This window comes from Onychomys torridus, chromosome 14 (assembly GCF_903995425.1).
Source record: "Onychomys torridus chromosome 14, mOncTor1.1, whole genome shotgun sequence".
Taxonomy (NCBI): Eukaryota; Metazoa; Chordata; class Mammalia; order Rodentia; family Cricetidae; genus Onychomys; species Onychomys torridus.
The window spans coordinates 76,103,729-76,119,367 of NC_050456.1; the positions used below are offsets into that span (position 1 = coordinate 76,103,729).

Below are 15,639 nucleotides of genomic sequence, written 5' to 3' on the forward strand. Positions count from 1 at the left end.
GTAGTCTAGGAACATTCCAAACACAGTGGTGCATGCTTTCGAAGCGCCAAGGAACATCAGTGGATATCAGTCATTACCTTCAGTAGGAAGTCAAGGAACTGTCTTTCAGAGCTGTGGGCTGGAAGCCTCCAAGGGGAATCTGGGAATTGAGGGAAGAGCCTTAGCCACAGCCTGAGGTGTGACAGAAACAAAGAACAGAATGTGTATGGGGCTTGGTGGCACCAGCCTGTCACCCCAGAGTCTGGAGGCTGAGGCAGGAGAACCACAAGTTCACAGCCTGCCTGGGACACAGACTGAGTTCAAAATAAAAATCTAAGAGGGCTGAAGGTGTAGCTCAGCAGGTGTGCACTTGCAAGCATAAGACCCCAGGTTGAACCCTTAGTACTAAACATAGGACAAGACAGTAACTACTTCTGCCATACTTGATGGGGTGCAGCTGTTCTATGTGCAGGGACAGGGCATGCCCTGAGATTGCAGATGGCCCAGGAACTAGAGGATGATCTCAGTCAGAGGCTCAGTTTAGGTAAATTCCCTTCATGCCCTCAGCCTGGGTTCTTTGTACACCACCTCCCACCCCTCATAAAAGCTGGGTATGGTGACACAGGAGTCTGACCCATTTGAGGCCATCCTGGGCAACAGAGCAAGACCCTGTCTCAAACCTAACAAATAACTCATATAGTACTTACTAGATTAAGAGCAAATCAAGGAGAAATATAAAATGTAAAACAAGTTTGAGCTTGCAAGATGGATCAGCAGATGAGGACGCCTTTCTCCAAGCGTGGGGACCTGAGTTCAGTCCCTGGAACTCATACAATGGTGGAAGGAGAGAATGCCCACAAGTTGTCTAACTCACACCCGTGTGCCCCAACACACAGTAAACATTAAGATAGACTCACTAACCATCACCAGTCCTTCTAACCCAGATTCATCGTTGAGCCCGTCAGTCAGCTCTCATGGTAGTAGTGGCGACCATGCTCCATGTGGTGCTACCCGTTTCTACTGTTTCGAGCTACTATTAAGGGTATCAGTTTAGGGTAAGCCACAGGGCAGCCTCAAGTGGCTCCTGTCCGTCATTCAAGCAAAGGGCTTGTCTGTGTCTTGTAGCCCTACCTAGCACTGTAGCAACCTTGCTTGGTCATGTTAGGACCTTTCTGGAAAAGGCAGGTGTGTAGAGTTGAGGGTGATGGGGACCTTGAGTGCCCTGTGGCCCAGGCCCTATCCAGGTTGCCCCTGGGAAATACAGCCACTAGGCTGAGAGAGGAGCCAGGGATAGACTCCTGTCTATCCTGCCCAGGGGTATCACTTGTTTTCTTTTACAGTAAAGAGAGGAGAAAAGCCAGGGTGGGGGTGTCCAAGCCTGGAAAAAAAAAAAAAATCACTAAATAGATACAGAATGTTTAAAAATGTGCCTGATGCTAAAGAAAAAACAAAAATGGGTATAGACAGTCATAGAAAAATAAAAGTTTAAAGATAATAAAGTGAAGTCTTTAAAGAAAGAGGAAAATAATTAAAAATAAATAAATAAGCCATGTTAAGGATGGGAAACACACAGGATGTCGGGATCCTGTGTGGTGCTTTGTTGACTTTGAATTTTTTGAATGCTGATGAGCAAATGCTGAGATGCAAGGGACTGCTGGATTAAACCAGCCTAGATACTTTTGAGATGCTGCGGCTTCAGAATGGAAGTTGAAAAATGTGTTGTGTTGGGGGAGAGATTGTGCTTTTGTTTCCACTGCAAATGAAAGGCTATGGATCCCTTCAGAGTTAATCAAGATTAGATTTGACTGGGAAAGACCTCCTGAAAATCTTGGCTACAAACGCAAGGAAAGGAACAAAAGAAAAACTACAAGACAGGTGATATACAAGCTGATCCTTTGACCTGGGCACAGCTCTGAGACTAGATGAGACATGATACATCTTGTTGGCTACAGAGTCCTCATGACTTGTTACATGCATCCTTTCATAAGGCATGGATAGAGATATATATTACAGTTTGGTTATATAGTCCAAACAAACATAAAGTTAACAAATGCCTTTTACCTTCTCAAACATAGAACAAAAGGTATGATCTTTAACTGACTTGAGCACACTGCACATTCCATACTGTGTTGATGCAGACATACAAGTTACCTTTAAAAGTCTGTGTATTTTCAGATGGGGGGGGGGGGACCGGATACCAATGAAGACAAATAGACCAGGTGATCCAGCCTCTCAGAGTGCCTCTGTTGCAGTTTCCTCAGAGTTCTGCATCCAGAACAACTTCAAGGCTGTTGACTGAGATGGTCGAGCCTCACAGACCATTCTAACCAGGACTGCAGATAAGCCTTGTGCTTTCCCATTCCACAGACTGGACAGTATATGTTAGGACTAGTTTTCCCAGGACTTGACTGTTACCTCAATTTTCTCAGGTCCTCTAAAGATGCCGTCACTCACAGACAACAGGAAGCAGTCTAGAGAACAAACACAATGCCCACATTCCCAAGAGGTGGGGTGGGTGGGTTTTGGTAATTTGGTGGGTTATGTTTGTCATCATTTACAGGGGGGGGGGGGGAGGGGCACATGGGGTAGGGAGGGATATAGGCATATAGGATTAAAAAGACACTGTAAACCTCAAATATTTTACCTTGGTATGGATTTTAGTATATTGATACAAATTTAAAGTTATTTTTGTTATAATCTATGTATGTTTCTACTACTGTTTGGGGTATTGTGCTTATGCAGCTTATTTTAAAATGTAATGTATAATTAAGAAATGCAGAGTAGAAGTCATCTATATTAAGCAAACTTGTAGTCATATTAGGTATGTTTTCAAGGTTAAACAGATATATTTTAGGGAGATAGGTGATCTTGAAATATTTCCAAGACTACAGAATATGGCATTTAAAATGTTTTAATAAGGCTTTTCATGACAGTGAGATACATCTGCTCCTGGCAGCATCAATTCACTTCAAAAGATGGTGGGAATCAAAGAACCTCAATATGGAGTTTGCTTTTATTGTAGCAAAGTTAGCCACTGGGCAAAGAAACTTCCCTTGCCTCGACTGCTGACAGTATGCTATCCAAACTGGACAAGCAGGACACAAAAGAAAGCAACTGCCTAACTTTGACAAGACAAAGTAGGGCAGTCCTTCAAAATTCCCGCTTACAGAAAAGCCTGTCAGATATTCTAGACCTGGAGGCCAAAGATGGATGCCCCAGCATTGCAGAGGAACCTGGGGTGACTGGCCAGGCAGCCAGATGTTTCTGTCATTTCTATAGTTTTGGAAGTTGTTTCCTTGACACTTCTTGTTTACTTAGGTAACATTATATCTTTCAGGTCTCTGATGGAGTGAAGATGATACAGTTATAGTTTTCCTTGTGTTTACTCAGGTAACATTATATCCTTCTCAGGTCTCTGATGGAGTTGAAGATGATACAGTTACAGTTTTCCTTGTTACCAAATTCAGAAAAGAAACTCACAAAAGAGGTATAAAGAATATATAGTTGAGAGACATAAAAGCTTATATTGTCTAAGAAAATGTTTTGAAGTCTAGATAGATAGTTTTGGGTTGGTAATACAAGTTATGATAAAAAATAGTTTAGGTAAAAAACTCTGAACTCATCAAGGTAAGATAGATAATAGAATAATTTCTCAAAATTTGCCAAATACAAATGGACTGGATATGGTAAATGTTAATTCTTACCTTATAATTGTTCTTATTGTATATAGTTTTACTATGTTACACTTAAAACCTTTTCCTTTTTATATACATAAAAAAGGGGGAAATATTGCTAGATATATGTCACTGTGATTGGTTTAATAAAAAGCTAAATGACCGCCAGGTGGTGGTGGCGCACGCCTGTAATCCCAGCACTCAGGAGGCAGAGGCAGTTGGATCTCTGTGAGTTCGAGGCCAGCCTGGGCTACCAAGTGAGTTCTAGGAAAGATGCAAAGCTACACAGAGAAACCCTGTCTCGGGAAAAAAAAAAATCTAAAGGGCCAATAGGAGGTATAGGCAGGGCTTCTGGACAGTTCTGGGAAGAAGAAAGGGGGAGTTAGCGGCCAGATGCAAAGGAAGCAGGACATGCAGGAAGAAAGGTAAAAGTCTTGAGCCATGTGGCAACATTAATAGAAATGGGCTAATTTAAGTTACAAGAGCTAGTTAGAAACAAAGCTAAGCTAAGGCTATGCTTTCATGTTAATAGTAAGTCTCCATGTCCTGATCTGGGAGCTGGCAGGATAGAGAGACTCGTCACAGGGCACACACTAGCTGCCAAAGTCATTGGATATCTCCACTCCTACCTTTCCTCTACCAGGGGATCCATGTCCCTGCCACAGGCCTCTGATTCCTAGAATGACAGCCAGTACTTGCTAAAGGGCATGTTTGTGATTTTAAGTAATGCCCATGCCTCCATTTACCACCATGTGGAACCAGGAAGGCTTCAATGTACCCTTGATCTGCTCAAGTTATATGACCAGGTCCAAGAACACAGACCATAGCCATTGAATCCAGGGTACGGAAGGAAATTAAATCCTTTGCACCATGCAGAGAGGAGCCTTGCACACTTAGGAAACAAGAGTTTATTCCTTTAGAGGGTCCTGTACAACAGTGACATCCAGCTGGAGAGCACAGTCACCTGCTTGGGTGGACCCAAACTGGTTACACTCTACCTGGTGTCAAGACCAGGGGCACAGGCACTGAGAACGCCCAGAAAAGACGTACTGGGAAGTGGAGCAATCTCACACTGTGCTCTTTTGGGCTCCTCTGCCCACCCTGCCTACCCACTGTTGGGAATCCTGGCTGGCAGTAGTGAGCTAGACATGGGCTGACCCCGCTCCCCATTTTACAGACAAGTAGCGAGAGGCCCAGGGATGAGAAGACTTCCTCTTGCCATAGCTGTCACACAACTTCACTGTGAAGACACTGAGGCCAGCAGCCTATCTGCTGCTACCCATGCAGGACCCGCATGGGCAGGATCCTCAACAGGTTTGGTGCCAGGTCCCCAGCCCCCATCTGCAGTGGAAGGGCAGCAGCTGAGAATCACCAGGGGCACTCTACACTATCCTCTGCCCCCTTAATGTGAAGAGGTGGCCAAGTATCTTCCTGGGACTCCATGGCTGGAGGATTTGGGGAATGGGTAGGTCCTTGGCCAACTTGTTACAGTTGGCTCAGGAGAGAGCCTGGAGTGTAGGACTTGGGAGATTCTTCTTGGTAGTGCTGTCTGCAGAGTGTAGACTTAGCCAGGCTTGACCTTCCCAAATGTACCATGTATGAGGAAGAGTCCCCAGTTTACAGCTAAGAAAAAGGAGGTCAGTGGGGTATAGCCTAGCTGGTATCACTAGCCAAGGAGCAAGGAGACTGGTCGAGGAGCCACATTATCTGTGTCATGTTTCAGCAATGTGGCCCTGGAGATGTTGGTGAGATGGCCAGCATCACAGACTGGAAGGCTGGGCCAGAGCAGGTCCAGCAGGGGTTGCAGGGGTGCCTGGAACTGCCTCACTGTCTCGCTGGGCCTCCTCACCCCGGGTATATGTAAGCACCACAGTGACTGTGGCAAAGGTGGCAGCATTGACCGGGAAAGCACGCAACAGCGTGGAGGCCAGCCCTCGTGTGAAGACCCGCCAGCCCTCAGCCTGGTAGCTTTGCCGCATGCAGTCGACAATGCCATGGTAGCGAGGGGCTCCTCGCAGCCCATCGGCTTGCAGTCGTGACTTAACCACGTCCATAGGATAGGTGGAGAGCCAGGATGTGATACCTGACGTGCCCCCTGCCAGCAGCAGCTTGGGCACCAGCAGGCGGTCATCTGGCTCACAGCCCATGGCGCGTGTCAGTACGTCGTAGGTGAGGAAGTAGACACCAAAGCTAGGCGTTTCGCGCAGAAGTGTGGACACCATGCCTCGGTTGATGCCACGCAGGCCCTCGTGCCGGTAAATCTGTACCAGGCAGTCCAGGGAGCCCTTGTAGGTTCGAGCAGGGCCCACATCCTGCAGCTGCAGCCTTGTCTTGGCCAGTTCCATGGGGCAGCAGATGACACACTGAATGGCACCTGCTGCTGCACCAGCCAGGAACTGATTGAGTGGGGAGTCTTGACCCAGGGCCCTAAGGGTGTTGCCTTGCACCCCGAACACCAGGGCATTGATAAAGGTGAGCCCCATTAGTGGTGAGCCCAGGCCTTTATACAGGCCCAGCACCTGCAGAAACAGAAACACCATCAGGATGAGGGGTGCCACCCTGCTTGTGTTGCCCAGCCACTCTCCTCAAGTGGGCCCTCCATACCCAAGTGGCAGCCCTAACCACCTGGCTGCTCATAGGCAGCATGCAGAATTCTGTTAGATGCAGTCCTCAATCAATCAACTCACATAGCCATGGTCCCTCATGAGTACCCCGATGACCTTTCCTGGGCCTCTGGCCTGGGACAGTAGCACCTTCAGGCTTGCTTCCCAGCCCTACAACTGCCCCGCCCAGGCACTTACACTCTCCTGCTTGATGATGGCCTGGAAGCAGTGCAGAGTCCCTCGGTACTGGGGCTTCTCCATGTTCTGTACCTGCAGCCGCACCTGCAGGGGCAGAGCCAGTGAGCGGGGATGGATGGAGCTACTGAGGCAATTCCCCTGGCCTGCAGTGCACAAGGCTGGCAGCCAAGTAACTTTCTGTGAAACTGGGGTTCCAGGGTGCGGCCAGGTTGGGTGTTTGAGAGCTAACAGCTACAAGGACAGTCAGCTGCAGATGGGCTGGTGTAGTCTTATTGATAAGATCAAACCTGGACCAGTTATTGGGATGAATGCTGGGAGATCAGAGAAGCAGAGCAAGCCACAGCCACCTCACCTTGCCAATTCCTCAGCTGATCCTGTTTCCTCAGACTGGAAGCCTCGGAGTTCTCATCCAAATGGATCTCAGCTGAACGGCTGCTCAAAGCCTAAAAGCTTAACCAGCTCTAGTTCCTTGTCCTCACACCTTAAATACCTTTCTGCTTCCTGCCATCACTTCCTGGGATTAAAGGCGTGAGTTGCTATTCCTGGCTGTTTCCAGTGTGGCTTTGAACTCACAGAGATCTGGATGGATCTCTGCCTCCCATGTGATAGGATTAAAGGCATGTGTGCCACCATTTTCTGGCCTCTATTATCTAGTGGCTGTTCTGTTCTCTGACCCCAGTTTATTAGGGTGTACAATATTTTGGGGGAACACAATACCACCACAGGCTGGGAGTCCCCTAGACGAGTGGAGAAGTCTCTCGTGTGCATTACCACCAGACCAGCTCGTGGGTCAACCCTTGTTCAGGTGACACTTGTCCTTCCATATGAGGCTGAGGTCAAAGGGGAACCCCAGCTTGGTGTCCCACCACTAACCTCCACCAGGGTGGGGTACTGGGCCTCCGTTCTGCTCCTGCTTGGTTTCTGCTAGTAGCCCTTTGACAACCATGACCATGAGTCATGAGCGGTACAGCCAGTGGACAGCCTCCCTAGGTACCCATGGCAATAACTCCAGGAGCTAGGGCCACTGCCAGGCCCAGTGGCCCAGAACCTCTTCCATGTCAGAGTACTCTTGGTTGCCTGAGAGCTTATCTGCTCCTGATACGCTGGCTTCATGGTGGCATGAGGAGAGGGCATATCCTGAACTTGGAATCCATGTTATTGCTGTGGGGGAAACTAGGTTACATCACGGTCTCCCGAGCTAGGGAGCTCCCTTGACCTGATTCAGAAAGGTCAGTCATGGGCTAGGGTTGTAGCTCAGTGATAGAGCTACACTGGTTTACCTAGACGTGCCAGGGGCTGGGGAGGTGGCTCAGTGATTAAAAGCACTGGTTGCTCTATGAGAGGATCCAGGATCAATTCTAGGCGTCCACTCTGTGGCTCAAATCTCCTGTGACTCCAGTTCCAGGGGATCCAATGCCCTCTTGTGGACTCTGTGGGCATCAGGCACACACATGGTACACATACACACATACAGACAAAACACCCATGCACATTAAAAACAAACAGCTTTTTTGTTTTGTTTTTCAAGACAGGGTTTCTCTTTGTAGCTTTGTGCCTTTCCTGGAACTCACTTGGTAGCCCAGGCTGACCTCGAACTCACAGAGATCTTCCTGGCTCTGCCTCCTGAGTGCTTGGATTAAAGGCGTGTGCCACCAACGCCCGGCCAAACAGCTTTTTTTTTTTTTTTTTTTTTTTTTTTGGAGCTGAGGATTGAACCCAGGGCCTTGCGCTTGCTTGGCAAGCGCTCTACCACTGAGCTAAATCCCCAACCCAAACAGCTTTTTTTAATGGCCAGTTTGCTTGAATGCCAATGGCCCAACCATAGTTAGGGATCGGGGTGTATACAAGTTAATTTTCTGAAAGATCACTTTCCAGGTACTCATGGGCAAGGGAGTGACTCCTATGGCTGGATAACTACAGAAGGGTGGTCATGGGCTCAGCAGCTCAGAGGTGTTGGGGCTACCAAGACAAAAGTGCTTTCTTGCCTGAGGGGCCTGCGTCAGAATCTAGTACCTGTCAAGTCCGCAGCCTCCGCAATGCCACGTTAAGGGAGTGAATCCATGGCTCTTATTGGCTGGACACAGCTGTGGGAGGTGTTTGAGACATGTGACCACAAGTTATAATAAACACAATGATATGTGAATATGGCCAGGCTCGTTGTGGGAGAAGATATCCAGGCAGGATGTGGGCATGGTGGGTTGCCTGGTGGACAGGGTGTATCAGGGCCTCGTTCTTGCAAACCTATGACTGGAATTCAGGGGCCACTGCTTGCCAAGAGTCTGCTTTCCAGCCTTCTCCCCAGGGATACCAGGTGACAGGTCTCTGCTGTCTAGAGCCCGCATTAACCTATTAACGTGACTCAAGTTATCCTGGTGTTCAATGAACAACCGGCTTTAGTGACCTCATCCACCCCTCACCTCACAGATGCCCAGACCAAGAACTGAGCTTTGTAAGGTCGAAGACAGTGCACAAGGCCAAGCCCTCACACCCACACAGGAAGAAATCCCACCTTTGAATTAATGAGCTCCTTCCCTTGCCAACAAACACCTGGTTCACTGAAGACAAAAAAAAAAAAAAAGGAAGAACCAGGAAGTGAAACTCAACCCAGCTCAGGTTGATGTGTCCAGCCTCCAGCTTTTCCCTTACATGAGTGGGAAAGGAGCCTGGCTTAGAGCCTGAACCAAGTACAGATTTGGTCTAGGGCCCTGCCTGCCGCTCACAGGGCCAATGGGTGCCTGGAAAATGGCCGAGGCAGGGTCCTGATGGGACCTTCTTGAGCACCTACAATTCCAGCCACAGGGGAAACTTCCACAGGGGATGTGGGTCTGTCTCCTTGACCTCTGTTCTGGGACCCTAAGAACCAGGAGCTCCAGTTAATCTAGGCGTGATTCAAGAGGTACCTGCCCCAGGGCTTTCGTGTTCAGAGCTGTGGCCATTTGAAAGTGGTGTTCCTTAGGACCTTGCTGGGTGACACTGCCTTGCAGGTAGGTCCATGCCAGCACTCAAAAGTCATGACAAGCACCGATCCATAAAGACAGGGAGAGAAATGCCCTTGAGTATATTTCAGGTGTGGACTTGCTATGCAGCTCAGGCTGGCCTCAAACTTGTAATCCTTAGCCCCCCCCAATGCCGCCACCTTAGGGTCTGCTACCACACCCAGCTGTTGAGGCGAGCTTTTCTTTTCTTTTCTTTTTCTTTTTCTTTTTGGTTTTTCAAGACAGGGTTTCTCTGTGTAACAGAACTGGCTGTCCTGGAACTCCCTCTGTAATCCAGGCTGGCCTCCAACTCACAGAGATCCGCCTGCCTCTGCCTCCTGAGTGCTGGGATTAAAGGCAGGCTTTTCTAACACAAGCTGGCCTCAAATTCTCAATTCTCCCCAGGGCTGGAATTCCAGGTGTGTTCTACCTACCACACCTGGCCCAGGAGGGTTTGATTCCTCATAGTTCTGCCTTTTCTTTCAGGAAGATGTTGGGGGTGGGGCTAAAGAGATGGAGTTAACAGCAGTTAATAGCACTGGCTGATCTCCCAGAAGATCTGGGTTCAATTCCCAGCACCCGCACAGCTGCTCACAACCACCTGAAACTCCAGTTCCACCAGGCACACACAAGACGCAGAGACATACGTGCAGACAAAACACGTAAAGTAATAATAATTCAAAGAAGATGCTAGGGGAACTATACATCACAACCAGATGAGCTTTCTTTCTCCAGATGTTGAGAAGAAACTCGTCCATCAACACCTCAATCTCTGCCTGCCAAGTAAAGCAGAACTTGTGAGCTTGAGATGCAATTCAGCCTCTGTGGGAAATGCAATGCCTAGGAGGAAGAGTCTGTCAGTGTGTTCAGTGAGAGACAGCTGCCCTGCCTTCATTCAAAACCGAGGGATGACCTTTACTATGTTCCTGGGGCAGAAGCCTTGCAGGTCTGTCCCAACCTGTCTGTACCTCCACAAGAAACTCACCTTGACTGTGTCAAAAGGGTGTCCCACAAGCACACCTGCCACACCTAGAAGAAAAAGGTACCCGTGACCAAGTGCCTCTGAACTTTGCAGAATCTTGGGGGGATAGAGGGGAGAGGTTCTGGCAAGGAAGGATGGACAAGCATGACACATGGGAAGGACACATTGACCAGGTCCCTATGGGACCCTGGGCCCATCCCAGGAATTCCTGTAACCTCACCTCTGGTAACAAGGGGCAGCCAGCATCCGCTTGATTCAAAGCTGTGTCCTCTGCCTTCCCCTGCAGCTCCCTGAGGTGTTATGTCCCCTGGGAACTGTACATCACCGTCCCAAAGCCTGACACCACGGGAGGCTCAGGGGATGTTGGAGTCAGAGGTTAGCCTGTACTGGGATTTGAACCGGAGATGTTGGAGTCAGAGGTTAACGCCTGCACTGGGATTTGAACCCGAGATGTTGGAGTCAGAGGTTAACGCCTGCACTGGGATTTGAACCCGAGATGTTGGAGTCAGAGGTTAGCCTGTACTGGGATTTGAACCCAAGATGTTGGAGTCAGAGGTTAGCCTGTACTGGGATTTGAACCCGAGATGTTGGAGTCAGAGGTTAGCCTGTACTGGGATTTGAACCCAAGATGTTGGAGTCAGAGGTTAGCCTGTACTGGGATTTGAACCCGAGATGTTGGAGTTGAAGGTAAACCTGCCACCAGGACTTGAATTTTTCCTTCTGTTACTTAGCTCCAGGCATGCTCACAAAGGACTCATTGTCTTGGCCTTACTCCTCTCACCTGAAAGGCACTTAGCATTGTTCTTCCCCTACTCTCCCACCACACACACACTCCAGGATGGCCTGGAGATTAGGAACCCCCAGGAAATACTACCTGAGGACCTGCTGCCTGCTGGCTGACACCTCCCGAGTGTCAGTACATTTATCACTTAAGGGCCTGTCCGAGACCCCACCCTCAAGACCAAGGTTCACCTCTCTTCGAAGGCTTAAGCACATTCCTCAGAGTGGCCTGCGAGTAGGACTCCTCTGCATCCCCACACCCTTGCAGCCCAATGACCCGGTTTCTCAGTAGAAACAGAAGTCATCGAGGTTTCCTTCTCTAGGAAACATCTGCTAGAGAGCCTCTTTGAGGCTGGCCTACAGCCAGTGGTGGAGCGCTTGCTCACAGTGCTTGAGGTCCTAGGCTCCTCCCTTAGCAATGCAGAAAGAAAGAAGTTCCCTTTGGTTGCTTATTTTATGTCTAACTGCAGTGGTTAATGTTGGGCAAAGAACAAGAACATTACAAACTGCTAGTCATCATCCTGGGTTCATACTGATCCTAACCCTCCCACTCCAGAGGCCGGTTAACTCATTCTACAAATGAGGAAACCAGAACCGAGAAGCCCACAGCAGTATATCTATGGTGCATGGCCAGTGAGTGATGGAACTGGAGCCCAGCTCCAGGGCTGCCTCCTAACCACTCATCTCTGCTGGTCCTGTCAGGGCTGGCCACAGATCCTGCCAGGAGACACTAAAGGTGAGTGGCATCTGCTCCCAAACGGTGCCTTGCATCCTTCTGTAATGTAACATTTTTTTGCCCCTCTCTTTTAGACAGGGTCTCACTATGTGACTCTGGCTGGCCTGGATCTCCCTATATATATAGACCAGGCCGGCTTCAAACTCTCAGAGACCAACCAACCTGCCTCTGCAAGTGTGCTACCTACCACCCCTGGATTTCTTTTGATCTGCTCTTGTAGTGTTCAGCACTTGGAGTTCAGTAAAACACTTTCTAGTAACACTCCAGTCTTCACCCAGGAAAACAAGTGAGCCGCCTCTCGCCCATCCAGGTCCCCATCACTGCCCCTTCCCCACACGGCTCCTCTCCTCTTGAAGTCTGCTGGGCTCCAAGTACGTCCAGTGCTGCAGGTGAGAGACCTGCTGCTAACCCTCCTCATGGTTCTATCAGGACACGTGAGAGATTTGCGTGTGGATTTTAGGAATGCCACCGGGGATGCCAAGGGTGTGCCTGCGTCTTTAAAGCAACCCTGCTTGGCACTCCACCAGCCCTCGAGTTGCAGATTCATTCCCTGTTCCAAGCCGGGGAAATTTCCACTATAATCTAGTCCCCCTAGTCACCATTTCCAGGCAGGCTCCTTTTCTCCTAGAGCCCCACATGTCCTCACAACATCACCTATTTCTAGTGGTCGGATCTTGTTTCCTCCCTTTGGAGAGCCACCGATTTTCACCTGCTTCTAACTTCCTGGTTGGTGGTTACGGGGGCAGAACCAGACCTCACAGAGCCCAGTGGCCCAACCCCTGCTTACCACTTTTTGTATTTACAAATCTGACTTCCGGAACTTCTTTTCTTAGGCTTATCTGAATCTCTTAGGGCTTTGGAAAGCCTAGTACCTGTGGCTGGTATGCTGGGCATCTGTTATACCCTGTTAGCTTTCTTCCCTCTCCTTCCATGGGCTCCTGGGTGCCAGCTGAGAGCCCAGCTGTGGGCAGCTGCTCACAGGTACCAGCAACAACAGTCTTTGCCACTTACAAGACATTGCAGAGACTATGAAGCCTCTTACCCACCCTTTCTGCTAGGAAGCCCCAGGAGGGTTCCAAGCAGGCGGTCTTGGCATCCCCAGTCCCTACCCATGTCTTTTTGACCTCACAGTCCCATTGAGAGCCAGGGAGCCCTGCTTCACCACCTCCAAGAGGATCCCCCTAGTCTAGTCACACTGGCAGAAAGAGACCCATCTCCTAAATCCAAAGCCACTAACCACAGCCAGGGTAACTCTGACACCATGAGTATCCAAGGACAGGAAGGGACCACTCACTGTTCTAGAGACGCCTGGCAGCACATTTCTGGGAGAGATGACAGGTCTGTTCCCTCCACACAGATACCAGGTAATCTGGCATTTCTCTGTCACACTGACTCATGCCCTAACCTGAACCCAAAGATTTGAGACCCATCATTACACAGTAGGGGGTGGGTAGAAGCAATCCCACCCTTCTACTAGAAAGGTTCCTACCAGAAACCAACCATCAGTCAAAATATTTGCCCTGCCTCCCACAGAGGCTAAAGGCAGGATAGGATGTGTGCTGGGCCACTCAGGCACACCCACAGTGCATTCTTCCTCTGGAAAAGAGGGCCCACTATCATCCCATCCAGGCAGGCGCTTTAGAAGTCCAGATCCCCACATTCAGAGCAAGTCTGACAACATGCAGTGATGGGAACCCGGAAGGCATACCTAGGGCACAATCAGATCATTGTCTGTCCCCCAGCAGCCCTGTCCCTGCAGAGAGGCTGAGTGTGAGGTTATAACCCTTTTCTTCTTTACTGGATGAACCCAGAAAAAAGCTCTGCAGGTGACTTCCATCTCAGACCCATCCTACATCACTTCCATGTAGTTGGGCACTCTCTATGCCCCCTGGGTGAGAATGCAGACCCGGGCTGGAGGTAGGGCACATGATCCCCTCACTCTGGCTCTCAAAGGGTGAAGATGGATGGACATCCCAAGCAGGAAAGGCCTACTTGAGCAAGAGTCCAAGGAGTGGCTGACATGGGGGTGGTCTGGGTCTCTAAGCAGGTCTGGCCAAGGGGGTGAATAAATGCTTCCCAGGACAAGTGTGCTGACCAGGTTGCAACCACAAATGGAACCCTGGCCCTAGGGAGACTTTAACAACACAAGGGGACTTTGGCCATAGAAGGGGCCTTCATCCTTCCTGCTATACGTGGAGGATAAGATGGGACCCCTTCTGTGTTTCTAATTCCTCAACAACTTGCAGAAATCCCTGGACTTTGTCCCCTCCCTGGGCTTACAGAGGGAAGACATAGTAACAGCCTGGAGGCTCTCAAGCACATTGTACGCACATCATTGCCCTGGGAAAGCATCCTGCTAGACCAGCCTTCTCCACCCAGGAAGAAGCAAGCACAGATTAAATACCTAAGGCCAAGGCCAACCGATCACTGTTCCAGGTGAGACCTTTCCGGGTAGGGCTATGACGGTAAGCCAATGAAGACAGTAGACAGGTGGGTGAGGAGCCAGCCAGGCCTGGGCCTCAGAGCTGAACTCAGCCTTGACATTACCAGCCAGACCACTGCCATCTCCGCCAATTTACCTGAAATCCCAATGGCTAAACCAGTGTATTTAATACGTACTAAATAAATCACGTCTCTAGGCAACAAGAAAGGACTAAAGGTTCAACAGGTCCGCACCTCGGGTCATGGGCAAACCTGATCTGCTCTCCACCCCAAGCTTTCCCGAGTTAGGTTGACTTGACCACCCGGTGGACCACCTCCTCGTCTTCGGCGCCCTTCAGCAGCTCAAAGCACCACATGAGAAGAACTGGGCGCCTGGGGTCAGACCAGCCCTCTAGGAGGTCGCGCGCGGTGTCACCAGCCTCGCTGGGAACAGCTGCCTCGAGGGAAGAATCCGCGGGCGCATCCTCCTGTCAGTCCCTGTCTCTTGACCAAGCCGCGGTGCCGCCGGGATCCCCAGACCTCGCACCCAGTGCACATGAAAGGATGGAGAAGACACCTGTCCCCGCGCACCCCACAGGCTGCGTGCCTGGCACGCCTGGAGTCTCCTTACCTCCAGCGCATCCAGCCAGGAAGTCGAGCGCCATGGCCCGGCCCCGCGAGCCGCCTGAGTCCTACTACTCTTCGGGCCCCCGGGCCGTCGGGGCTCTGGCTGTCTGGCCTCCCCGCGCAAAGCTAGTCCGGGTGACGGCTGGGTGATGACTCCTAGGAAAGCGCTCCCCCCGGCGTCCAGCACGCGGGGCCTCACCTCGCGCCGCGCGCCCCGCCCTGCCGGCCGCAGCCCCCGCGGGTGCAGAACGCAACCAATGGGTACAGGAGGAGCGGACAACACCCCGCGCTCTGGGCGCTGCCGCCAAAGCTCATTGGTTGGGAGGGTGTGGCCTCGGACACGGCGGGCGGGGGCACCACGGGGGCAGCAGACAAAGACTGTGCTTCTCGGGCCCGCCCGCGCGGTGCAGGAAAGGGGCAGTGCAGTGGGTACACTGCGCCCTGGAGCCGGGAACCTCCCAACTGCGCTCGCTGTGCAAGGGGCGGCGCACGCTCTGCTTTGACCCTGGGCCCCCTCTCGGTGTTTGGATGCGACTCAGCTGCTCAACCTCATCGTCCTTGCCAGTGTCCTGGGGACACTGTGGCGAACACACGTGGAACGCCGCGACTCTCCAAGGCCTGCGGTGTTGGTTGTGAAAGTTCCAGCATTACTCCACACTGGAGG

General features: G+C 50.6%; 1 protein-coding gene across 1 annotated transcript; it reads right to left on the reverse strand.

The window, feature by feature from the left end:
• Nucleotides 1-4,543: 4,543 nt before the first annotated feature.
• Slc25a29 (solute carrier family 25 member 29) lies at nt 4,544-15,212 on the reverse strand. Its single transcript, XM_036206595.1, has 4 exons — nt 14,980-15,212; nt 10,415-10,458; nt 6,455-6,538; nt 4,544-6,172 (listed from the first exon to the last, which is right to left on the reverse strand). Exons 1-4 carry the CDS (start codon nt 15,011-15,013, stop codon nt 5,414-5,416), a joined length of 921 nt encoding a protein of 306 aa, XP_036062488.1. The 5' UTR covers nt 15,014-15,212; the 3' UTR covers nt 4,544-5,413.
• Nucleotides 15,213-15,639: the final 427 nt, after the last annotated feature.

Excerpts from the sequence above, each read along its gene's own strand:
- Slc25a29 (XM_036206595.1), bottom strand. The coding sequence starts at position 15,013 with ATGGCGCTCGACTTCCTGGCTGGATGCGCTGGAG. Across the intron at positions 10,459-14,979 it reads CCTGGCTGGATGCGCTGGAG|GTGTGGCAGGTGTGCTTGTG; the intron begins GTAAGGAGACTC and ends TTTTTCTTCTAG. Across the intron at positions 6,539-10,414 it reads ACCCTTTTGACACAGTCAAG|GTGCGGCTGCAGGTACAGAA; the intron begins GTGAGTTTCTTG and ends CTGCCCCTGCAG.